The following is a 25,000-nucleotide window of genomic DNA, read 5'->3' on the forward strand; positions in this document are numbered from 1 at the left end:
TTCTTCAATCTCTTAGCTTTCCTCTTGAGCTTTCAGCGTTTTCCTTGTAGATTCATAGAAGATTCATCAAAGGAAGACCATAAAATATATTTTAGCCCAAGTATCTTCCTCATAGAGTATGCAACTACTTCCTATTTGGGTGGTTTTGCATATCTGACATTCAGTTTCCCTATTTTTGTGTCTTGTGAACTCTTAAGGTTGTTCGTTTCGGTTTGATATGGTCATCATTACCAAATCATCATCAGTCATCATCATTACGTGTTAATAGAGTGTTGGAAGTCTCACCACCCATCTTAAAATAGTCAGCTTTGTTCAAAATAGCTTCATTGGCGATTATCCAGAAGAACAATAAACCACCTTTTGATGTCAAAAAATAGCTTAAATAATAAATTTATTTGCTTCCTCAAAAGTAAAAAAAGAACCTAAGAAAACCAATCCAAGGGCACAAGAAAAGAAAAAAAATTCTTAACGTGGTGGTAATGACGTCTTCTTCTTCATCCTCCTTACTCGTCGTCATTACCTTTCTCCTCTTCTCGCCTCTCTGTTTATCTCGTGAGTCACCTTCCCAAATCCCAGACGGAACCTTAAATCTCTCTTTACTCTGGTACGGACAATTCACCCCCGTCCAAAAAGAGAGGGTTCATGATTTTATTGAATCGCTTAACTATGACGCCAAGGAAGGTCTTGATCCCAAGGTATCTGCATGGTGGAAAGTGGTGGAGAGTTATCAAGAGAGGTTCGAGGTCAAAGAGATTTACCGACAGAAGAGTAGCAGAATCGTAGCTCCGATGATTAAGGTGAAGGTTGTCAGGAGTTATGTAGATGAGAAGATGATGTTTGGAAAGGATTTGACAATTGATAATGGTGAAAAACTGGTTGAGACAGCCGTCGGAAACATGTCGAAAGTGGTGCCGGTTGTATTACTTTCATCACAAGTTAGGGCTCATAACGTAGGGTTTTGTAACGCAACTTGCCAAGAATACGGCCTTACCATCAAGAGTAATATCAAAGGTTTGATGATCTCCTCATTTTATATCGGAGAATTAATCTGTTTGACCCTTGAAAATACTATTATTTCTAAACAATAATTAAAAAAAACAATTTGACGTGATAACGTAAATGTCATATAGGTCAAGAAAAGAAACAACCATACATAATGGTGAGCGACCCGGAGGTGCAATGTCCTGGAGAATGCGCTTGGCCTTTCCGCATGGCCAACAAAGGTCCACATGGCATGACCTATCAACCACCAAGTGGTGAAATAGGAGCCGATGCGTTGATTATTCAGCTAGCCACCGGTTTGGCCGACGTCGCCACTAATCCAGCTATAACCGAATCATTGTTCAAATCTGAGCCACCCTACAGCACCGACGGGAACCACAGCTCTTCTATTTATATCGTGGACCCTGCAACCAAGTGCTATAGGGTTTTCGGATCCGGAGCTTTTCCAGGTTTTACAGGAAGAATCCGGGTTGACCCGCTTACCGGTGGAGCCTTCAATTCACACGGAATCAACCACTTGAAATTCTTGATTCCTTCTATTTGGGACCCTAAAACAAAATCTTGCTATACTCCGATGTAACCGTTGTTATTATTATCAAATGCTAATCAGTGTTCATTATCCTTTTGGCAAGCTTGATTTTTATAAAGGATACATATCTGTTACTGGAAATATTCAATAGTATATACAATGGAAGTTGAAGCGATCCTCGTGTAACTTAAATTCTGCTAGAACGAAAAAAAAAACTGAAATCCATGGTTTAGCTAAATAGATAAATATACTGGGCATATCTAAATTGCTAACAAGTAAGAACAAATTTTCTCAAAAAGGCTAATAGTTCCGATTACAGCCTGGTAAGGAAAAGACATCCGGTTCAAAATCCCGGTCTGGTTTTCAGAAACCCTAACATGAAAATGAAGAAACACTAGGAAAGTTGGAAGAGATGATAAGCCAGAAAGGAAATAATAATATTTACATAATCACATAATATTAGTCTCCAAATCATTAAAGCTTCCTTTTCCAACAGAAAGGAAGATATATACAAAGATTCTTCGTAGAGGGATAGAGAGCGAGATATAAAACGAGAACAAAAATCCTGCAGCTGCAAGAAACCACGAAACATGTTTAGATTCTTGCAAGTAGGGTTGGCTAAACCAGTTCGTGGTCTGAGTCCGAACTCGGTAAGCTTCTTCTTCATACACTCTGTTTCTCTGTCATTATTTGCGTGTTTCTCAATAATAAACTAGTTTTGGTGGTGCGGTGAGGACAGATGCAAACTGTGGTTCACAGTTTATCCTCCTTGGAGGAGGGTGTGACGTCATCACCGTACCTATTGCTTCCTATGGAGGTTGTGGGAGATGACGGTGTCGATGGCAAAGTGGTAAATTTAAACTACTACGACCCGATGAAGAAGAAGACGGTGAAGGTTTGTAACCAGACGGTTCCTGAGAAGATTTGTACAGAGTCTAGCAGCTACGTCGGTTCGTCGCGAGGCTGGGTTGCTAGTATGAACAGAAAAGATATGACCGTACATGTCACAAACCTGTTCGATCCAACGGTGCCAAAGTCATCGCGAAGAGTTATCTCGCTACCCCCCCCCCCCTTTGACCCTATCAGCTCGGACTCTCATCGTCCATTTAACCCTCGGTGTCCGTTCGGTTACGGCGCATCTCTCTCCTCTTGTCCTGACCGATCACAAGACTCAGACTCATCCGTCACGTTGGCCCTCAAGTGGAGGGACTCCATCTCTTTCTGCAATCTGGGCAGTGAATCGAAATGGACTCACTTGCAGCATTCTCTCCCTGTCGAATTCCACAACTCCCGTGTCTTTTTCTCCGACAAAGATTCAACCTTTTATCTCACTCACAACATTCCTTTAGTCCCTGTCCGCCACCCATCTCCCCAGTTCCTTCAACTGACTTATTACCCACCACTAGCTTCTTCTCTTTGTCTCCCTCACATCTCAAACACCGAGTACGAGCTTTTGAGATGGTGTTGGCCTTTCAACCAAATGGTCCAGACTCCCTCTGGCGACTTGCTAGTAGTTATTTGGTAAACTAAGTTCCTCTTTTTTTTTCTATTCTCTTTCGCACAAAAAAAATAAAATAAAAATAAAAATAATATTTGATGAACTGTGACTTTACTACATGGCAGGTTTACCCAGGTAAAGCGTGATGGGAACCCCATACCGTACTGGGAAAAGTACAAGAAGAAGGAGGAGGGCCATGTCGTGGATAGTACCAAGCGGTTCATTGTACTCAAAGTAGACTCGGACAATGGCTGCAACTCGTACACGGAAGACATAGGAGACCTCTGCATTTTCTTCGGTCAGAACGAGCTCTTTTGCGTCAATGCCACCGATTACCCTGGACTCGAACCGAACTCCATATACTTCGTCGAATGCGACGACACTGGTTGCATTTGCATCTTCGATCTCGCTACTCAGACTTCCACCGAGCTCGCCAAACTCGACAATCTCACTACTCCTCCTTATTGGCTTGATCCGACCCTTGTATGATTTTTTTTATTAATCACCAAATCCAATTTTTAGGAATTTTGTTATCATTTCCAATGCTCTTGGTGACTTACTGCTCGTCCGTCTTGATCTCCCAATTAAGTAGCAGTGCACTACTATTTGTGTTAACGTTAAGGTCTAGTTAATTTGCATGTATGGACGTGGCCTTTTAGTTTTGTGTTCCTATTGAACTATAGGATTTTGTGTTATACATTCTCGGTCTTGGCAACCCCAATGGATGGATTTTTAGACCGGTTCTACATATTAAAACAATGAATAAATTTAAAAAATGATGATAGAGAAACTAAGAGCATCATTAATCCAGCATCATAATGGGGTGCTTAAATTTTTTTTTTAAAATCAATTGCGAGTCATCACGTATCAATCTGGCCGCAACAAGAAAAAGCTTTGGTGCTTAAACAAGCTGCAGATACAATGGTGTTTAATTTTTCTGTGGGACTCACCCACTATTATATTAATTTTTTTCTAAACTCCTCCTCTAAGCTACTGTATTAATGGTGTTCTAATGGTTCCTCATTTAGATATTTAACAAAAAAAAATAACATGTTCTTTACCCATAATGTTGATTTTTGATTGGCTTGTCTCAATATCCTTTTTTTATTATTTGATGTGCATTTATAAAAATAAATTTTACTTTAATGTATGATTAACAACTTTGTCATTATTTAAGTGTCAACATCACAATGCATTTTACATTTTTTTAATAGTCTTCTCATGCCTAGATTAATTATACGTTATGTCATTGACAAATAAATCTAAAAAATGATTATAGTATTTTTTTGTCGCTTAAAGTGATTATAGTATATGTTTTATTTTATATGCATTTTATATATGCTATGGATAGTGTAATTTGATTAGCATTCTTACTTTATTTTATTAATTTTATCATGAATAGAATAATTGTATCTCACAAGTATTGTAGTTGTATGAAAATGAAAATCTACGTCTCGTTTTGAGAAACCCTAATATGAAAATGAAGAAATATTTGGAAAAATGGGAGGAAAGAAATGAACTGTGTATTGTGTCTTATTCTGTACATACGGAATGCATATATATGTGCAAGAATATAAAGAAGAAAGGAAATAATAATATTTACACAATCACATAACATTAACTAACCGTTTATCTCTTAACTATGTATCTTTTGGTTGATTTGATTTAGTCTCCAAATCTTTAAAACTTTCTTTTCCAACAGAAAGGAAGATATATATAAAGATTCTTCGTAGAGATATATATATATATCAAACGAAAACAAAAAATCTGAAGCTGCAAGAAATAAAAAAAACATGTTTAGATTCTTGCAAGTGGGGTTGGCTAAACCAGTTCGCGGTCTGAATCCGAACTCGGTAAGCTTCTTCCCCATACACTCTGTTTCTGTCATTTTTTTTTTTTGTCACAATGCAAACTTCATTAAAGATAAAATAGAATGGGGTTTGGAAGGCCCAATCTTTAAGTTTATTACACATAATTAGAAGAAGAAAAACGCAAGGCCTCTTTAGCCAGAGAATCAGCGGTTGTGTTTTGAGATCGAGGAATGAAGGAAAACGAAGAAGATGCAAACTCAGAGGCAATCGATCGGATGTCTTTCACAATACCGATGATCTCCTTAGCCTGAGTGATGCCTGAGATAGCTCGAACGAGCGTTTGGTTGTCGGAGAGCACCTCGATTGAAGTGATTTCCAAGTTGGTGGCCATGCAAAGAGCTGCTCTAATCGCCACCGCTTCTGCTACTAGAGGAGACTTGACTGAAGCCTCCACCGCCGAACCTGTGATCGGAGTTCTGAGAGCTGATCCCGAGAAGATCCAACCCAAACCTGCGAGTAGTTTCTCCTTGCTCCACGCCGCCTCTGTTTCTGTCATTATTTTCGTGTTTCTCAATAATAACTAGTTTTGGTGTTGTGTAAAACAGATGCAAACTGTGGTTCGCAGTTTATCCTCATTGGAGGGTGTGACGTCATCACCGTACCTATTGCTTCCTATGGAGGTTGTGGGAGATGATGGTATCAACGGCAAAGTGGTAAACTTAAACTACTTCGACCCGATGAAGAAGGAGACGGTGAAGGTTCGTAACCAGACGGTTCCTGAGAAGATTTGTACAGAGTCTAGCACCTACATCGGTTCGTCGCGAGGCTGGGTAGCTAGTATGAACGAAAAAGACAAGACCGTACATGTCACGAACCTGTTCAATCCAACGGTGCCAAAGTCATCGCAGAGAGTTATCTCGCTACCTCCCTTTGACCCTATCAGCTCTGACTCTCATCGTCCATTTGTCCCTAGTTGTCGGATCGGTTACGGCGCATCTCTCTCCTCTTGTCCTGACCGATCACAAGACTCAGACTCATCCATCACGTTGGCCATCAAGTGGACGGACTCCATCTCTTTCTGCAACCTGGGCAGTGGATCGAAATGGACTCACTTTCAGCATTCTCTCCCTGGCGATTTCGCGTGCTCCCGCGTCTTTTTCTCCGACAGAGATTCAACCTTTTACCTCACTCCCAACATTTCTTTCCTCCCTGAGCGCCACACATGTTCCCAGTTCCATCAACTGGCTTATTACCCACGACTATCTTCTCTTCGTCTCCCGGATATCTCAGACACCGAGTACGAGCTTTTGAGATTGTGTGGCCCCTTCAACCAAATGGTTCACTCTCCCTCTGGCGACTTATTACTCCTTCTTTGGTAAACAAAGTTCCATTTTCTTTTTTTTTCTCACAAAAATAAAATTAAAAAAAATCTTTGATGAAATGTGTTGTTACACCGCGCAGGTTTATCCAGACAGAGCATGATGGGAAACCCATACCGTACTGGGTACAGCACGAGAAGAAGGAGGGGCATGTCGTGAATAGTACCAAGCGGTTCATTGTACTCAAAGTAGATTCCGACAGTGGTTGCAAGTCGTACACGGAAGACATAGGAGATGTCTGCATGTTCTTGGGTCGGAACGAGCTCTTTTGCGTCAATGCCACCGATTACCCTGGACTCGAACCGAACTCCATATACTTTCCCGAATACGACACCCCTGGTCGCATTTGCATCTTCAATATCGCTACTCAGACTTTCACCGAGCTCGCCAATCTCGGCAATATCACTACTCCTCCTTATTGGCTTGATCCGACCCTCGCATGATTTTTTTTCTTTTAATAATCAGCAAATCCAATTTTCTTTTTGGAATTTTGTTATCGTTTCTAATGTGCTTACTCAAATTATTACGGAGAATTTCAATTTCACGATATTATTTTTCAAACTTGCCGTTGAAAGATAATCACTTATAAATACTTTAAATTTATGATTAAAAACTAAACTAAATCTTTAAATCTTTCCTTTAAGATTGTATTGATGTCTTTAGCTTCTTTGATTTGATTCTGCTACCATTTGTAATTGCTTCTTTGCACTACCTCTGTTTATAGAGTTCAGACGTTTAAAAAAAAAAAATTTAAATAATTTATAAATATTTAGAATAATTTATAAAATATTATTTATAAAATATTATTTATAAACTCAAGCCCACCCTGTAAATACTAAAAATATTAAACACTAATCTTTATCGAATATTGTTATTAACAAAAGTTTTTAAAGCTTCAGTTACAAAAAAAAAAAACAAAAGTTCTTAAAGCAACTGAATGATAACTTTTTACCATGTAGTTCTTAAATTACATATTTTGTATGTATATGTATATGTAATAAAAAAAATTGGGATCAAAATGACCAAAAAAACCATTAAAAAGTAAATATATATTTATATTCTAGTGTTAACTAATGTAGATCTTATAGTTTATAGTTAAGGAGTTGAGTTTTGGGACTGAAGTTTAGAATTTTATAAAATAAAAGATAAATATTAAATTTTAAAAAGAAAAATTTAAAATAGTTAAAAAAACATTTACGAACTTCAAAAAAGAAAATTTGAAAAAAAATTGAAAGTATTGTTTTGGAATAATAAAATATTTATAAAAATTAGAATTTGAAAATATAATTCAAAATTATAAAAATATTTTTTTAAAATTTTTATTTGTATTATATATTTAGGGTATAAAAGTATTTTTGCCTCTTAAATGAAATGTTTTGATCATTTTTCTCTTTAAATACTATTTTGCGATAAAAACTAAAAAAAATTAACCAATAATATGTCAAGTAAGATATTATTGGTTGGGTTTCCAAGAATTTTAGTATTATTTTAAATAAATATTAATTATTTTATATAATATAATGGAAAAGATATTGATATATATATACTTTTGAATTTAAGTAATAGCAAGATATTGATTCACTAATCAAACATTATTGAATGATTCAAATAATCATGAGAAGGCAATGTTTAGAGCATTTAAAAGAAAATATAAAAGCATTACTCCATTTTAATTATAAATTGAAAGTGAAATATGGAGTGAGGTTAGAGTATTATAGATACTATAAAAACACTAATACAAATGGATCATAGTAGGCCTAATAGTTAATTGACAAATACTATGGATCATAGTAGGCCCAAACGGTACTCGAATCGGCCCGACCCGGAAAAGACAAAACCGATCCGGAAAAACAGCTAACTGTTGACTTCTGGCTTCTTGTCCGAATCACACAGAAACACAAAACCGTTATTCGTTTTAGACTTCACGCAACCTCCGACCATCAAAAATGGCGGACAGTGGTAAAGACACGTTCATTCTCCGCTAACTTCATCTCTTTGATTTACCTCTTTCTCACTTTTTTGTTGTTGTTGGTTTGATGAAGTTTCTCTAGACCAGTTCTTGGCTGCCGCCATTGATGCAGCTCAAAAAGCTGGAGAAGTCTATCTCTTTCTTTCTCTCTCTCTCTCTCTCTCCCTTGGAGTGAGTGGCTGAACATAAATTAAATCTGGATCCTTTTTTGGTTTCATTCTGCAGGTTATTCGTAAAGGCTTTTACGAGACCAAACATGTTGAACACAAAGGCCAGGTTCTTGATTTTTTTGTGGGAAAAGGCTCTCTTCTTTGTTCAGACAAAAACAAGTGGCCATGATTCTATATATATATATATATATATATCTCTACTGAGTTTGTTTTTGGTGTAGGTGGATCTGGTGACGGAGACTGATAAAAGATGTGAAGAACTGGTGTTTAATCATCTCAAGCAGCTTTTTCCCAATCACAAGGTCTTGGATCTTTTGCTAGCTTCTTCTTCCTTCCACTGCATCGCATTGATCTTTTTTTAGCATTTTGTTTATGGATTATAGTTCATAGGAGAAGAAACAACAGCTGCAAATGGTGTGACTGAATTAACAGATGAACCAACTTGGATTGTTGATCCTGTTGATGGAACTACAAACTTCGTTCACGGGTATATATATATAACGAGACTGTTTTGCGTCATTTTGTAAACAAAACCAAATGATGTTTATATTTCAGGTTCCCTTTTGTGTGTGTTTCCATTGGCCTTACCATTGGGAAAGTCCCTGTGGTTGGCGTCGTCTTCAATCCTATTATGGATGAGGTATAAATAAGACTACCATCCGCAGGGTTATATTATACCAAACTCTCTACTTCAAGTTTCTTTTGGTCGATACTTGTTATTTATTTCCATCATAATTAGTTTTTTTGTGGACATGGATATAGCGCGGTGATGTCTCACATTTGTTTTACATAATATATCTTATGATCATACAACAGCTATTCACTGGTGCCCAAGGAAAAGGAGCCTTCTTGAATGGAAAACCAATTCAAGGTTTTGAACTTTATATACATACTTCTTTCACACGTTACAGTCTAGGTTGGTCAAGATGAGAAACAATGTTCTTTTTTTTTTTTGGTAGTGTCAACTCAGAGTGAACTTGTAACCGCTTTGCTCCTAGCAGAGGTAAAATCCGTCTCCCTTGTTGTGTTACACTAAGACTCTAATGATGCCTCACGCTCATTACTTGTATGGAAACAGGCTGGCGTTAAACGAGATAAAGCTACATTGGACGATGCAACCAACAGGATCAACAGTTTGTTAACCAAGGTGGAATATTTCATCATTTTTGGATCTAACCTCTGCCAGAAAATCATGATCGTCTCACTTCTCTTCTGTTTCATTCATCATCAGGTTAGGAACATCAGGATCGGTGGCTCGTGCGCACTGGACCTCTGCAGTGTCGCATGTGGAAGGGCTGATATCTTCTATGAACTCGGTTTCGGCGGTCCATGGTAAAAAATCCTTTGCTTAGATTGGTTCTTGCAGAAACAAGACTTGATTTAAAATGGTATATTATATCACTTCATAGGGATGTTGCAGCAGGAGTTGTGATCATCAGAGAAGCTGGTGGACTTGTTTTTGATCCGTAAAGAGTTTATTTTTCAAGACAAAAAGTCAAACACACTCAATGCTATGATGGACCAAGCTTTTAACTTGTCTTTTTTTCTGTATGTGTCTGTAATGGTCAGATCCGGTAAAGATTTGGACATCACATCACTGAGAATCGCGGTTTCAAACGCTTCTCTCAAGGAGTTGTTCGTGGAGGCGTTGAGACTTACAAATGTGTGAAGTCATCTATATCTTTATGATCACTCGAAAACTCTAATAATCAACTTGTAATAAGTAGGCGAATATACATAATAATTCGCCCTCGTGTTTTCGAATGTTTCCATGTTCTACATATATTTAAACTCTTTTGATTAAACAAATATATAAATAACAAAGACATTTCTAGAAACCAATTAAGGGTCAGATATATGTAAACTAACTAGGGGTCAAGTGTTGAAAAAGGAAGATCACTAACTGTATATTAACAATTTTTGGATTTAGTGTGTGTGCCAACCAACCATATATGGATGCTTATAACTTATCAATTGCATTCAGCTTTCCATTATAAACCCATTGACATGAAATATTCAAATATAACCAAAGAAAAAGCAAGGAAATAACAACAACAATGTTATGTTATCTAATTTATATATCTTGAAATGGAGTCCACAGATAAAAAGAGAAAACAGACAAATCAAAGGTCGGTTAATGCACATTGCACAATTACTATAAACTAATTTTCCCATTAGAGCCATAAACTAAAAAACACTAGTTACTTCTGACCTAATTAAAAGCACTCACATCCCCTAAACACCTTAACATTATCTAGTATTTGACTAATCATGATATGGCTTAAATTTTCACGTGAATTTTATAATGCTAAAAAGTGTTAGCACAACGGGAATCAATACATGCAAGCTTAGAGTATATCCATCACAATAATGATATTGCTCCGTCATCACAACTCTTTTTCCTAACAAAAACAAATTATATATTTGTCGCGAAATTCCGTTGTTTCGAATTATATTGATCGATTGATATAAACTAACTAAACAAAACTACTTTGATATACACAACACATAATCAGAAGTATTTAACCTTGTGAGTTCTTAAATATTACTCTCTAGTCTCTTTTGCAAGTGTAAACGTGTTAAAACTTAAAAGATAAATAACTTTGCATTTAAAGAAAACCTTTATGAAGAAATGAGCGAATATTAACTTGCAAACGCAACTTGCCAAACATGACGAAATTTCATGACATGTTGTAACATTTGATGACTTGTGTATTCTATAACTTGTGGGCTGTATTGCTAGTTTCACTTTCACGTGCTCCTCGTATAATCATAGGTCATACTACACATATCATTGTTCCACCTTATCTCCAAATGTATCTTATCATTTCTGGTTATTCTTTTATTCTGGCCATATGATTTATTTAACTTGAAGTTATACTGTAGATAATTAAGTTTTGTAATTAATCCATCTACGTTTAAGAAGAATATTTTCTTTCTTTTTTAATAACAGCACTATCCAATAAAAAGAAACAGAAATGAAACCTCTATAAATATAATCGCTTAGATGGTAAACTGAATATTCACCATTAATGAGATAAAGAGAGAAGGGAGAGAGGTTCTGAACCCAAAAAAAAAAAAAAAAAAAAAACAGAGAGATTGTCTTCTTCAAATCTCCGGTTATCTGGTTAAACCCCATTTTAATTGATTCAGAGGTAATGGGAGGCATTAGCGGCAACGGAGTATCGTACCGGGGAGACGGAGAATCTGACGTGGAGTTGGAGGATTACGAGGTGGATGATGATGACTTCAGAGATGGGATTGTAGAAACGCGAGGAAACAGATTCAACCCCCTCACAAACTTCTTAGGGTTAGATTTCGCCGGAGGTAGCGGCGGAAAGTTCACCGTCATTAACGGAATCAGAGATATCTCCAGAGGCTCCGTTATTCATCCCGATAACCGGTAACTACTTCAAAATCTTGTCATAAATGTTTTGAAATGTTTTGTTCTTTAGTCCTTATTATCTTACTATTTAGAATTAGTACCTATAGTTTACTTTTATCTATTCCAGCCCACGTACTTTGCTTACATCGATTTATAGGTCCAGTTGATTTGTAGCAATAGATTAATTTCTGTAGAGTAATATGCGTTTAACTTGCTTAAGTTGTAACATTAGTCTTTCTCTGTTTTGGAGGGAAAAAAAAAACAGTTTCGTCAGATTAACAAGGTTTGGGGTCAATTTAGTGAAAACTAAAAACTTAAGGGCATAAATGTGGTTACATTGTCGTCGGTTATTCATCCACTTTTCCCGCCACTTCGTTCGTTAAAAATCTAAAGACCACAGAGTCCGACCGAACACAACTATGTGTTACTGGAGCATATCAGGGAGTAATAAGTTTTGCTTAGCCAAACAATAGATTCTGTCGGAATCTAAAGATTGATCACAAAGATTCATCGATCTGCAGGTGCTACAAGGCTTGGACCACGTTCATACTGATATGGGCACTTTACTCTTCCTTCTTTACTCCACTAGAATTCGGATTCTTTAGGGGACTACCAGAGAATCTATTCATCCTCGACATAGCGGGCCAAATCGCTTTCTTAGTCGATATCGTGCTAACATTCTTCGTGGCTTATAGAGATAGCAGAACTTACAGAATGGTCTATAGACGCAGCTCCATCGCTCTACGGTATTATAAGCTTTAAATCCCCTGTTTTTATAAGAGATATGGATTCCATATAACTCTTCATGGTGAATACCATTTTCTGCAGGTACTTAAAATCATCTTTTGTTATTGATTTACTTGCTTGCATGCCATGGGATATCATTTACAAGGTACATATTTTTATTATTTAACTATTTTTTTTAACACCACTAGAAATCAAATAGGAGATTTGAAAACAGGCTGCAGGTGAAAAAGAAGAAGTGAGATACCTATTGTTGATAAGACTATACCGAGTTCGTAGAGTAATCCTGTTCTTCCACAAAATGGAGAAAGACATAAGGATCAATTACCTTTTCACAAGGATCGTCAAGCTTATATTTGTCGAGCTCTATTGCACACACACCGCGGCTTGTATCTTCTATTACCTGGCCACCACGCTACCTGCTTCTCAGGAAGGGTATACTTGGATTGGAAGTTTGAAACTAGGAGATTACAGTTACGCTAAGTTTAGAGAGATCGATCTCTGGACTCGGTACACCACTTCTATGTACTTTGCAATTGTCACTATGGCAACTGTTGGTAAAGTTCTGATAAGCTTTTCCTTTGGTTACAAACAAACTTAGCTTCGGTCCATATTATTCTAAAGCTATTAGCATGTTTATCTTAATGCAGGTTATGGAGATATACATGCGGTTAATATGCGGGAAATGATATTTGCGATGATCTACATATCATTCGACATGATTCTAGGTGCTTACTTGATCGGTAACATGACAGCTTTGATAGTAAAAGGTTCAAAAACAGAGAGGTTCCGGGACAAGATGGCGGATATTATGAGGTATATGAACCGAAACAAACTCAGTAGAAACATCCGTGGTCAGATCACTGGACATTTACGGTTGCAGTACCAAAGTAGTTACACCGAGGCAGCTGTTCTCCAAGACATACCTGTTTCTATCCGCGCTAAGGTAATGTAATGATGATGAAATATTTTAAATGATAAAACAAATGTATAAGCTTATGTTTTTTTTTTTTAAACTGCAGATTGCACAAACTTTATACTTGCCATATATTGAGAAGGTTCCTCTCTTCCGTGGCTGCTCATCTGAGTTCATTAACCAGATTGTAAGACTTTTGATTCGGACTGTAAAGATCAAAACTTGTCATTCACGTAACTAAAAAAAATACTTTTTTCTTACAGGTTATAAGACTTCATGAAGAGTTCTTTCTCCCTGGAGAAGTTATCATGGAGCAAGGAAGCGTTGTGGATCAGCTCTACTTTGTTTGTCATGGTGTTTTGGTAAACACAGTTCCTTCGTTTTTGTCGAAAATGTTTAAGAATGTCTGAAACTCAGAGTTAGTATTGAATTTCAGGAGGAGATAGGTACAGCTAAGGATGGATCAGAAGAGATAGTGTCACTTCTTCAACCAGATAACTCTTTTGGAGAGATATCAATCCTCTGCAACATTCCTCAGCCTTACACAGTTCGTGTTTCCGAGCTGTGTCGGATTCTAAGGCTAGATAAACAATCTTTCATGAACATTCTCGAGATATATTTCCACGACGGAAGGAGGATTCTCAACAATCTGCTTGAAGGGAAAGAATCTAATGTCCGGATTAAGGAGCTGGAATCTGATATAACATTTCATATTAGTAAACAAGAGGGAGAGCTAGCTTTGAAGTTGAACAGTGCTGCTTTCTACGGTGATCTTTACCAGCTTAAGAGCTTGATTCGAGCTGGAGCTGACCCGAATAAGACAGATTATGACGGAAGATCACCTTTGGTATATGCCTTTAAAGCTTCTCTGATTCTCTAAACAAACTTTGAGACGTATCTAATATGTTTTTTTTTTTTGTTTCTTTAACAGCATCTTGCAGCCTCTAGAGGATATGAAGACATAACATTGTATCTTATCCAAGAATCAGTAGATGTAAATATCAAAGATAAACTAGGGAACACGCCGTTACTAGAAGCAATCAAGAACGGGAATGACCGTGTCGCGGCTTTGCTTGTGAAAGAAGGTGCAACGTTGAGCATAGAGAACGCAGGGACTTTCCTTTGCACGGTGGTTGCTAAAGGAGACAGCGATTTCTTGAAACGGCTTCTCAACAACGGCATTGATCCTAACTCTAAAGACTATGATCACAGAACACCTCTCCACGTTGCTGCTTCTGAAGGATTGTATCTCTTGGCAATGCAACTTGTAGAAGCAGGTGCCAATGTTCTTAAAAAAGACAGGTCTGTATACAACATTTTGATTCTTAAGAGCGATTTCATCTGTAATATTTTTCATAGTTTGTAATATCATAATTATCCAGCGTAGAAAACAGTTTATTTTTTCGCGGTTTTTAACCATTATTTGAATTTGAATCAGGTGGGGGAATACTCCTTTAGATGAAGCCCTAGGTTGTGGTAACAAGATGCTTATAAAGTTACTTGAAGACGCTAAGAGTTCACAGATCTCTTCGTTTCCAAGTAGCTCCAAAGAGCTCAAAGGTAGTTTGACTAGATTACATAAATATATATTGAAGTACTAATGTTTTTATTGGAGTTTTAAGACCTTTTATTCGAATAAACTGCAGATAAAGTATATAAGAAGAAATGTACGGTGTATTCTTCACATCCGAATGATGCACAAGAAACAAGAAGACGTGGGATTGTGTTGTGGGTGCCTAGAAGCATCGAGGAGCTTGTGAGAACTGCAGCAGAACAGTTGAATGTTCCTGAAACTTCTTGTGTGTTGTCTGAAGATGAAGGTAGAATTATTGAAGTAGATTTGATTAGTGATGGACAAAAACTGTATCTAAGTGTTGAAACATAAAGAGTCAATTACAAAAAAGAATCATGTATTGTGTATTGTTTGTTTGATATTAAAATGATTTCTTCACGTTCTTCAAACGCATCGAAGAATCTAGACAGTTTGTCTTCTCGATCTCGTTTCTACATCTGTTTAGATTCCGCAACAGCTCGCTCGCTCTCTCTTTAGTCTTCTCCTCGCACCCGACTTGTAAAACCACTAAGAGTTTCTCAAACGCACCAACTTGAAGAGCTTCAAGCAATACATCTTCTCCCTTCTTTCTCCATAGCTTCCAGAGAACGGAGACTGAGCATTGCGTTGCGAGTTCTGAAACGCGTAGAATCTTCTTCACTAGAAGAGGAACGATCAAAGCGTCTTCTCTGCCTTGCTCGTTGTCGCATATGACGTTTAGAACCACGAGACATCTCTCGCAAACGCTTTTTTCAGAATTGTTCATAAGCACCTCTGTGATCAATGCGACCAAACCAAGCTTTACGAACTTTGCGGCGATCTTGTTGTCACACGAAACCGCTCTGTAAATCGCCATGAGAGATGTTTTCGTCGAGCTTGTGGAAACAGAGTCTCTGATGATCATTATCAGTCCTTCACAAGCTCCTTCGATGTCTGTTAACGCATAGACATACATCTTGTCTACTGCAATAACCTCTCTGATGCAAACCGCAGCGTTTTGCCTCGTTTTGGCGTCTGCGGCGTTCAGGAACCGTACGAGACGCTGTAGCGAAGCAGCTGATCCCATCTTGGTGAAACCCTCTGTCCGACTCAGAGGCAACCAATAAGTTAGAACAGACAAGACTTCTTCCAGAAGACGCGCTTGTTGTTCCCCACGCGTGGACGAGAATCTTTGGAAACAAGAGGTCAACGCCGAAACGACACCGTTTTGGAGCAAACACTTCTTGTTCGCCTCTCCACCTTCTCTTACCAAGTTCTTGATTCTACTCACAATCTTGAAACACTCGCCATTTTCCTCACGCGCCGTCGCGTTTTCCAGCCTCCGACATATCTCTGCCGCAGCACGGGGGGTCAATGGCACGCGCGGTGACTGAATCCGCTCTATCCTTGATGATCGGAGTTGAGCAGGGCTCTTGGTTTCAGGGACGGAGATAGCCAGCTGATTAGGTCTCTTTCCTCCTCTTGATCTCCATGGTAACACCATAACTTCTGTCTTATTCTTTCTCTGTTTGGTTTGCTCTTACAAATTGAAATATTTTTCTGTTAGATGTGAATTATGTGATTTTATAAATAAGAATGTTTGTTTTACGTGTTTACGTGTTTACAGACATGCATGTATGAGGTTTGGTCGTTACATAGAGGTGGTCAAAGGTTGTATAAGGTTGAAAGTGAGAAAAGGTATGAAATGGAAAACTTTGATTTATGTTTGAACTGTGATGGGCAATGTTGACCGTTGAACTTTGGATTATTATTCTAGATCAATTAATTTTTTATTGTTTTCATTTAAGTATATTTTTTTTTTTTTTTTAAAGTTTGTTTAAAAAACAAGTGTTTAAAAGCAGGAAGGCTTAGATCATGGCAAGTGCCAACCATATAATAATAGAAACTTATAAATCACGCGTGTTTTCCCTTGAATAGTTGTATACTTTATATTTTAAATATATCAACTGTAAATACTATTAACTAACTAGTTATCAAGCATAAATAAAACTAGGGGTATTTGGCTACTTTCATAAGTGATTAGATATTAGTTCATCTTCATTTTAATACGATATTTGATGAGTCTTGTATATGACCATGACGTTTCACGTATTTATGTAATGTAGTATGCAGGTTTGATGAGACTTCATTTGTAATACGATATTTGACAAAAAAATATGCAGGTTTGAAGTGGACGGGAACTTTTGGACTCAAGTCGAGGAGGTATGAGAGATTCATTCTGCGAATAAGAACTAGTCGTTGCGAAATAAAATTAAATATATTTTTAAGTTCAAAGACCGTTAAAAAAATATAAATATATAAACCGAAAGACTTTGGAGCAGGCGTGGTGCGACTTAGGCTGGGTCGCACTTCCGTCTCCTGGTCGGTGTTTGTTTACTTTTCCCCGCGCCATTGTTTCTGCGTTGAATTAATATACTGGAATAATATAATAGTCCAATATGTGTACGTGATACCAGAGTTAGGCAGTATCTGTATAAACTGGTATATTCGATTTGAACCGACCAAAAAAAGTCTGAAAATACAAATAAAAGTGATGATTAGACTTCAAAATTATCAACATTGCTTTTCAAATTCACGAGCTGACGTCCTGAAAAGTACAATTACCTCTAGCAGTAAAAATCTTTTGTCCCGCTTCAATGTTGGACATAAATAAACACACATGAGAGATTCAACTACTGTGGGCTTCTGGGCATATAGTTTAGACGGTTCTTGTGTGTGTTATTAGGTTCGAAGCAGATATATCCATGAGTTAATTATCTCTTCATTTACACGTCCAATTGTTTTGTGTATCTTCTTTTAAAAGTCGTTTCGTAATATACAAGTCAAAACAATATCAAGTGAATAGATAATGTTCACCTCACAGATCTACCCCATGGAATTGAAGATTTCCAAGAAGATAATTGTCATGGAGGTGCAGATCGATGTTCAATCTTGTCATCTTCCGACACAAACTTGGTACAGATGTAATAACCTATTTGCTTTATAGATGACTTAACAGTTGGATTTTTCAGACATAGAATAGCACAAGACATATGAAAAACAACCACACGTGGTATATGATCTCGTAAAAGAGTTTCTGTATGATAAAAAAAACAAAGTTAACAAAGCTTCAAACACAGCCAGAAACCCAAAGAATATTGAAGGAAAGAGTGACGAAAACATAACTTATATAGTCATGTGAGTATGGCAAAACGGCGTGGATTAATGGTAAATAGTGCTTTTATTAGTCTACTATTTAATTTGGGCCGCACTTATTTCTATTGGGCTATATAACCTCAAGGGAGTTGAACTGAAATAAGACAAAGCAAAAAGTGGTATAAAAAACAAGATTCTAAACCAGACCTTAACCGGTAACACAATGTTTACCTTATTCACCAGAAGAATATTACAACAATGGCGATAAGGTCAAGAACTAAAGATCAAGATCAGTTGGATAACCACCTCTGTACATTATTAATTATAAATATTTCAGATTAAAATGTAAAAAAAAAAACGTGAATTTACAGATTTCTCTTTGAAAAACCAAAGCTTGTTTAAGCTCTCTTCTTTTGTTTCTTCGCTCACCCATGAGTAGTATCAGTGGTAGTGTCTTCACCAGAGGTTGGTGTAGCTGCTTGTCTTGTTTCCCACACTGAGACTCTTCTGGAATGTCCACTTGATGTTTCCACAACCTCATCTGCCTTGTTCTCGTATGTAAATACTTCCATTGGGTGATGAAATTTACAGCTTGGACCAAATTTGCAGATTCCATAGCGAGTGTAGAACACACACAACGGTTCTCCCTGTAATCCAGAAAACAAAAACCATTAGAAAAAGATTGACAAGATGCGTTTCTTCTAAAGTTGTTGAGCAGCTTACAGGGCGTAAAGGGAGGCCAACGGGACTTAGAAAACAGTCAGGAGGAGGAGGTTGTCTATCTCTAGGGTGATGAAACTTGCAAACTGTCCCAAATTTGCAGTCTCCTGTCTTCCTGTAGAATTGGCATTCTGGTTGTCCTGGTCTTTCTGGGAAGACATTTTCACTCTGCAATGCATAGATCCCTCCAAGTGGAACAGAGGAGCCTGACTCGTTTTGCTGCAAGTTTCTGTAGTTGCTGTGATCATTTCCAGTACCTGAAGGAGAAACTGAGCCAAGCTGACCCTGAAGAAAAAATGCGATAAGATATATCAAAGCAAGTCAGATGAGCAGTGTTGTTTTTGACACAACTTACGGTGTAAGTGTAAGGGTTCCATCCTTGAACAGGTACAACTCCTTGAGGCATAAGCAGTGGGGTGTTTTTAAAACATGATTTATTAACAAACAAGGAAACTCCCAATGTTTTTTTTTTTTGGGTGCAAATGTTAAAATTTATACCAAAGGTTTTGGTTTACAAGAGTTGTGGCAAGCCACTTATTACAAGAAGAAAAGAGAGAAGGAAACTCCCAATGTTACTCTTATTTCAGTAATCTTTGACTACCGCTGGTTGATACAATCATTTTCCAGCCTCCCGGATTCATAGATTCACAGTTGCCATTGAGCATATCCAATCCAAGGTGCATGAAGGACACTTACAAAATCAGAGAAAGGGGGCTGGTTTAACAAGTAGAACGAACTGCTTTTATGTTAATCCAGAAATTGTTAATATTAGTCCATCATTTAGGGCTGATTTATAATATCATTTTAGCTGGATAATTAATTTAGATCATGAAAAAGATTCCACTTATAGCTGAATAATATCTCTAAATTATGAAAAGGATTATTCCATTTTTAGCTGGATCATCTATCTTTTTTTTTCTAATTTTGATAGAAAATATCTTTACATCGAAGCGTAACTATTTTTCTTACAGCTATATAGTAATATTTTACAGAAATCAAATGATGGTTCTCCATGTTTTTGGGAGAAAACATTTTTGACAGATTGAGAATTAAAAGAATCTAAAAAATTGTTTTTCCATACTTCTCGGAAAGTCATTCTTCTTCATCGATTTTTGGTGGCTTTGATTTATCTCCTTTTTCTTCTTCCTCCTCCTCTTTTTCAAAGATTTTTTCGTGTTGTTTCTCTTTTACGTCGGTCCTTCACTCTTCATGAAGGACCCGACCTATTTCTAAATCCTAAGCGAAACAACGTTAAGTTATTTTTATTTGGATCATAATGCACTGCTTCCCGTGTTTTTCTGCGCCTAGGAGTAAAAAATCTTCAAGTTCCGACGAGGCTAACAACAACGACGTCAAACTGCATGGTATGCATGTCCTAACGTTGCCTTCTTTTCGAGTTCCGTGGTTTATAGGTTAGGTAATAAAGCTTAGTACATTTTTTTTTTTGGGTTGAAGAGAGGAGAGAATCAGATGAAGCCGAGCAATCAGAAGAAACAACGTTGAAGATATTCACTTTCCGGGAATTAGCAACGGCGACAAAGAATTTCCGGCAAGAATGTTTGTTAGGAGAAGGTGGATTCGGCAGGGTTTACAAAGGAACCCTTAAATCTACGGGCCAGGTTTGATACAGAAAAGTTATAATTGAGAATCTTTGAAATAAGTTTCAACTATCAGTGCCAGTCCTAAAATTTTAAAGTTTATAGGCAATTAGTATAAACAATTTTAAAGCTCTATGTTTGGGAACCGTAAATCAATACTTCACTTGCATATATGCAGACCGGCCGTGATCACCATGATTAGTGATAATTTCTGTTGTTTTGGGAATGTGTAGGTGGTGGCTGTAAAGCAACTAGACAAGCATGGATTGCATGGGAACAAAGAGTTTCAAGCTGAGGTCTTGTCATTAGGTCAACTTGATCATCCCAATCTTGTTAAGCTTGTAGGGTATTGCGCCGATGGAGATCAAAGGCTTTTGGTCTATGACTTCATCTCTGGAGGTACCCTTGAAGACCATCTTCAAGGTACATATGTATAGATAGTTTCTTTTTCAGCACGTTTTTAACTTTTTAAAAGAAAAAAAAACTGAGATTAGGGATGTTTGGATATGTAGAGCCAAAACCAGACCGTGAACCAACGGATTGGACAATGAGGATGCAGATAGCATATGGTGCAGCGCAAGGACTTGAATACTTGCACGATAAAGTGGATCCACCAGTGATATACCGTGATTTAAAAGCTTCAAACATTTTGTTGGACGATGACTTGTGTCCCAAGCTCTGCGACTTTGGCCTGCATAAGCTAGGACCAGGGACAGGTGATAAGATGATGGCTTTATCTTCTCGTGTAATGGGAACTTATGGTTACTCCGCGCCTGAGTATACCCGAGGAGGAAATCTCACCACGAAATCAGATGTCTATAGCTTTGGAGTTGTGTTGCTTGAACTCATCACTGGTCGAAAAGCTCTTGATACTACTAAACCTAATGATGAACAAAACTTAGTTTCTTGGGTAAATAAACAAACCACAAAGACAAAGCTTCCTATGTTTTTTGGGTTCTTTATGAACTATTATTTTTTTATCCGCAGGCACAACCGATATTTAGGGATCCAAAGAGATATCCTGATATGGTGGATCCAGTTCTGAAGAAGAAGTTCTCAGAAAGAGGCTTAAACCAAGCAGTTGCAATAGCTTCAATGTGTGTGCAAGAGGAACCAACGGCTCGTCCTTTGATAAGCGATGTAATGGTTGCACTTAGCTTCCTTTCCATGTCAACAGAAGATGGTATTCCCACAGCAGTTCCCATGTTATCCTTCAGGGACAAAAGCATGTCTATAGCCTTGAGCCGGCATGATTCAAGTCTTGTGTCTCCTACTCCTGAGGTATCTACTGAAGATGACAAGTCTAGTACATCATCAAATGAAGATTCATCTATGGACAAGGAAAAGGAGATGGAGAGTAAGAAGAAGAAGGAAGAGGAAGATAGCTTGACCGAATCTGATGATGGGTCTGATTCTAACTCAGATGATGAACATGAAAAGGACCAAGAATGTCAACCACCAAAGCCTGTTGATGAGAAGAACAAGGCGCAGAGCTTGAAGATAAAGTATCGATATAGTTGGGAAGACGTGGAAATGAATGATGAGAGGCTAAGCAGTAAAAGCAGCCAAAAATCAGATGATGGAGGAAGCATCTCTTCGGGCTATGAGAGCAACAAAGAGCAGGATGATTTGCCTAAGGAGGAAGAGAAAGAGGAAGATCATACTCATCTCGAGCACATGCAAAGCTCAAAAACTGATGATAGTCAAAGCGTTTACTTTGATGATGATGGTTCAGGAGATGAAGACAATGAAGTCTCTTTGCAACGTGTAAAATCAGAGGTTGAAGTTGGTTCTTTTGAAGATGAAAATGGAGCTTCTTTGCACCATACTGAACAATAGCGCTTGAGAGTGATGCTATTGAAGATTGAAACTTTCTTTAGGATTGTTATTCATCCTTTGAAGCTAACTATCAAATTAAATTTTGAGGGGAAAACTCTCATTTGAAAATATTATATACATGTTCAAGCTTTTTTTAACAAGTTTATAACCATATCTCTTTATATATGATGAAGATGTATTGGATTAATAAACAAAATAACAGCATGTAGTCATGTACAACTCAAATTATATGATTGAGAAAAACTCATTTTTTTTTCAATTCTCTTTTATGTTTTATAATGTGCTTGAAAAAACATAACAATAGACAAAAAATTACATATCTTTTTTTTTTTAAATGTATGCAGACTGATAAAAGCATTTTATAAAATATTGTGCTTTCTTTAAATAGTAAATCAATTAGCAGTTTAAACAGAAACAAATGTTAAATAACCAAAACCTAAGTATAAATCTTATGATCTTAGCTATAACTATTAGCAAGAAAAGGGAAAGAAACAGATTCTCAATTTAGATATATACTAAATAAGATAGTAAACTGATACAAATAAGGTTATAAACATTTATCATCCCCCCTATCCTATTTGTGATTAATGACATGTATCTGAACCTTACTAATCATGAATCTTAGTCTATGGGTATAAGCAAGATTAGATTATCCTGCAAACAAAGGAAAGAACAGGAACGTAAATATTCATTATCCCCTATCCTATTTGTGAATATCTCACTGAGTATTTTTTTTCCTTGTCAACGACAATTGTCAATAGTCTATAGAATAAGATTTTAATGAGACCACTCAAGTTTTTTATTTTTTAAAAAAATCGTGATTCTACGACTATTTTTGATCCGAGTTCAACCACTTCGAATAAGAGAATTTTCTTGGTTCTTCTTCAATTTAAAAATATCACAGTATTGACGCAAATTAAAGGTTCGTAAGAATAGTCAGCTGTGATGAGGGAGATCTAACGAACAGCAGAAGATACGACACGTGTCAAGATCCTAGAGATTCCAGTGGGGTCCACCCTAAAGCCCTTTAAAGGAGGTTTTAGCCAAATAGGGAAGAAGGAAGGAATCTGTAACAAATCTGAAGAGTCTTTTTCATTTTTCTTTGCAAGTCTCCTCCTCCTATAAAAGGAAAGGAGGATCCTTTCTTCTCTCTCAAAAATCAATTATTTGCTCTGTTTCTCTTATGATCCTCAAAATGTGTTTGATAATGGAAGCGGCGGATGATCACGTCGACGGTGGTGGTGTTTTAGTTGCGCCGTCGAATTTCTCGATGGTTGAAGACGGGATTTACCGATCCGGGTTTCCTAAACCGGAGAATTTCGGTTTCCTCACTACCCTAAATCTTCGTTCCATCATGTAAACACGATTGCTTTTTTTTTTCTCTCTCTCTTCAATTATACTGTTTTGATTGTTTTCCCAATTATAAAAACCGTTCCTTTTCGTTTGTTGTTTCACCAAAACAGCTATCTTTGTCCTGAACCATACCCAGAGGAGAATCTCAAGTTTCTTGAGGCTAACAACATTAAGCTTTTCCAATTTGGAATCGAAGGCAAAACGGTGGCGTTTCTGTTAATTACCAATCTCTCTTTGAGCCACTGTTGATTTCTTATAGAAGATTATGATTTTGGCAGGATCCTCCAACTCCCATGCCAAAAGATACAGTTTTGGATGCTCTCAAAGTCTTAGTTGGTAAGGAATCCAACACTCAAAACACCAAAAGTCTTCTGGTTTTCATGAGTCTTAACTTGTCTTGTTTTCATCTTTTAGATGTAAGAAACCATCCCATTCTCATACACTGCAAAGCCGGAAAGGTAATAATAATAATAATATTCATTCAATTCAACCCCCTTTATTCCTCTTTGGACATATCCTTTATGAGATTAGTTAGATATACAAGACACTAATGGGTTTTGGTGAACTCAATTTATTGAATGCAGCATAGAACAGGTTGTTTGGTGGGATGCTTAAGAAAAGTTCAGAGCTGGTGTTTATCGTCGGTTCTCGAGGAATACCAGAAGAACGCTGGTGTCAAGTGGAGACAAAGGGATATGAATTTCATTGAGGCCTTTGATACCCTGAGCTTGAGGCAATGTCTATTGAGCATTATGTATCGTTATCACGGTTATGGATTTAAGAGGAAAAGGTTGCTCCATGAAGAAGAAAATGTCCAGACGCCCAAACCTCAGGCTGCTAAAGTTTGAAAATGAGAGCTAACCAAGTGGGGACATGGTTCAGGTTTTAACTTGAGACGCCATTCATAGGATGATAAGTTAGTCTATGTCAAGATTCATAAACAGTGGTTTGATATGTTTTAGCAACAGAATTGTACAGAAACGTTACTCTTCATTAGATAGTGTGATGCATGAGAGGTCAATTAACTCCATGACCACTAATGCCTAAGTTACTTTACCTTTTATGTTTAACTTGTCATTATAGTAGCCATTACCATTATTATTATAAAATTAAAGATTACTACACTACATTTTCGACCACTATGTGTTAGGACAAAGGTTGCAAATTAAAAAAACAAAAACATTTGTGGCTTATGTTGAAACTTCAACGAACTTTTCTAGATGCAAAAGGGCAAGACTTTAGTTTTTGAAAAGTCCTTATTGGAAAAGGAAAAACAGAGGAGGTAAGGAGTATCGAGTCATCTTCCTATTAATGACATGTGCGCTGCGCTTGCAGGACAAGGTTTCTGACTATATATTAAGAAAAGTACTAAGAAAAGTATTCTCTAATTAAAGATAACT

At 37.2% G+C, this 25,000-nt stretch overlaps 9 protein-coding genes and 1 long non-coding RNA gene across 12 annotated transcripts; 7 read left to right on the forward strand and 3 right to left on the reverse strand.

Moving 5' to 3' along the window:
- The first annotated feature begins 207 nt into the window (after positions 1-207).
- Positions 208-1,652, forward strand: LOC108862236 (protein EXORDIUM-like 6). The gene is made up of 2 exons (XM_018636300.2): positions 208-1,011; positions 1,131-1,652. Exons 1-2 carry the CDS (start codon positions 480-482, stop codon positions 1,580-1,582), a joined length of 984 nt encoding a protein of 327 aa, XP_018491802.2. The 5' UTR covers positions 208-479; the 3' UTR covers positions 1,583-1,652.
- Positions 1,653-2,270: 618 nt separating this feature from the next.
- On the forward strand, positions 2,271-3,518 carry LOC108858991 (uncharacterized). The gene is made up of 2 exons (XM_056985913.1): positions 2,271-3,052; positions 3,155-3,518. Exons 1-2 carry the CDS (start codon positions 2,271-2,273, stop codon positions 3,516-3,518), a joined length of 1,146 nt encoding a protein of 381 aa, XP_056841893.1.
- A 1,476-nt stretch (positions 3,519-4,994) lies between these two features.
- LOC108858992 (uncharacterized) lies at positions 4,995-5,396 on the reverse strand. Its single transcript, XM_018632829.1, has one exon. The coding sequence runs from the start codon at positions 5,394-5,396 to the stop codon at positions 4,995-4,997; it is 402 nt and encodes a 133-aa protein (XP_018488331.1).
- LOC108858993 (uncharacterized) lies at positions 5,044-6,718 on the forward strand. Its single transcript, XM_018632830.2, has 3 exons — positions 5,044-5,356; positions 5,446-6,215; positions 6,302-6,718. The coding sequence occupies exons 2-3, from the start codon at positions 5,446-5,448 to the stop codon at positions 6,660-6,662; spliced, it is 1,131 nt and encodes a 376-aa protein (XP_018488332.1). The 5' UTR covers positions 5,044-5,356; the 3' UTR covers positions 6,663-6,718.
- A 1,325-nt stretch (positions 6,719-8,043) lies between these two features.
- LOC108860365 (inositol-phosphate phosphatase-like) lies at positions 8,044-10,141 on the forward strand. Of its 2 annotated transcripts, none has more exons than XM_018634254.2 (12): positions 8,044-8,178; positions 8,262-8,317; positions 8,414-8,464; positions 8,580-8,660; positions 8,742-8,845; positions 8,914-8,998; positions 9,175-9,229; positions 9,318-9,361; positions 9,437-9,505; positions 9,590-9,690; positions 9,768-9,824; positions 9,928-10,141. In XM_018634254.2, exons 1-12 carry the CDS (start codon positions 8,166-8,168, stop codon positions 10,025-10,027), a joined length of 816 nt encoding a protein of 271 aa, XP_018489756.1. In that variant the 5' UTR covers positions 8,044-8,165; the 3' UTR covers positions 10,028-10,141. The 2 variants fall into 2 exon arrangements, with proteins under 2 accessions (XP_018489756.1, XP_056866227.1); XM_057010247.1 differs by having other exon boundaries at positions 9,768-9,805.
- A 1,271-nt stretch (positions 10,142-11,412) lies between these two features.
- On the forward strand, positions 11,413-15,358 carry LOC108862228 (potassium channel SKOR). Its single transcript, XM_018636291.2, has 11 exons — positions 11,413-11,761; positions 12,265-12,489; positions 12,572-12,635; positions 12,705-13,044; positions 13,138-13,433; positions 13,510-13,590; positions 13,667-13,765; positions 13,840-14,250; positions 14,335-14,705; positions 14,842-14,963; positions 15,050-15,358. Exons 1-11 carry the CDS (start codon positions 11,517-11,519, stop codon positions 15,286-15,288), a joined length of 2,493 nt encoding a protein of 830 aa, XP_018491793.2. The 5' UTR covers positions 11,413-11,516; the 3' UTR covers positions 15,289-15,358.
- On the reverse strand, positions 15,252-16,501 carry LOC108862233 (U-box domain-containing protein 21-like). The gene has a single exon (XM_018636295.2). The coding sequence runs from the start codon at positions 16,436-16,438 to the stop codon at positions 15,338-15,340; it is 1,101 nt and encodes a 366-aa protein (XP_018491797.2). The 5' UTR covers positions 16,439-16,501; the 3' UTR covers positions 15,252-15,337.
- Positions 16,502-17,190: 689 nt separating this feature from the next.
- Positions 17,191-18,056, reverse strand: LOC130495107 (uncharacterized). The gene is made up of 2 exons (XR_008934381.1): positions 17,560-18,056; positions 17,191-17,467 (listed from the first exon to the last, which is right to left on the reverse strand). It is a non-coding gene; the product is annotated as an uncharacterized LOC130495107 (long non-coding RNA).
- A 1,822-nt stretch (positions 18,057-19,878) lies between these two features.
- Positions 19,879-22,506, forward strand: LOC108860763 (receptor-like kinase LIP2). The gene is made up of 5 exons (XM_018634615.2): positions 19,879-20,174; positions 20,266-20,429; positions 20,642-20,831; positions 20,921-21,318; positions 21,396-22,506. Exons 1-5 carry the CDS (start codon positions 20,087-20,089, stop codon positions 22,245-22,247), a joined length of 1,692 nt encoding a protein of 563 aa, XP_018490117.2. The 5' UTR covers positions 19,879-20,086; the 3' UTR covers positions 22,248-22,506.
- Positions 22,507-23,318: 812 nt separating this feature from the next.
- LOC108862237 (tyrosine-protein phosphatase DSP3) lies at positions 23,319-24,727 on the forward strand. Of its 2 annotated transcripts, XM_018636301.2 has the most exons (5): positions 23,319-23,603; positions 23,711-23,804; positions 23,879-23,936; positions 24,015-24,058; positions 24,185-24,727. In XM_018636301.2, exons 1-5 carry the CDS (start codon positions 23,431-23,433, stop codon positions 24,446-24,448), a joined length of 633 nt encoding a protein of 210 aa, XP_018491803.1. In that variant the 5' UTR covers positions 23,319-23,430; the 3' UTR covers positions 24,449-24,727. The 2 variants fall into 2 exon arrangements, with proteins under 2 accessions (XP_018491803.1, XP_056842199.1); XM_056986219.1 differs by having other exon boundaries at positions 23,879-24,058.
- The last annotated feature ends 273 nt before the right edge of the window (positions 24,728-25,000 follow it).

Source organism: Raphanus sativus, chromosome 5, assembly GCF_000801105.2.
Source record: "Raphanus sativus cultivar WK10039 chromosome 5, ASM80110v3, whole genome shotgun sequence".
In the NCBI taxonomy this organism is placed as follows: domain Eukaryota; kingdom Viridiplantae; phylum Streptophyta; class Magnoliopsida; order Brassicales; family Brassicaceae; genus Raphanus; species Raphanus sativus.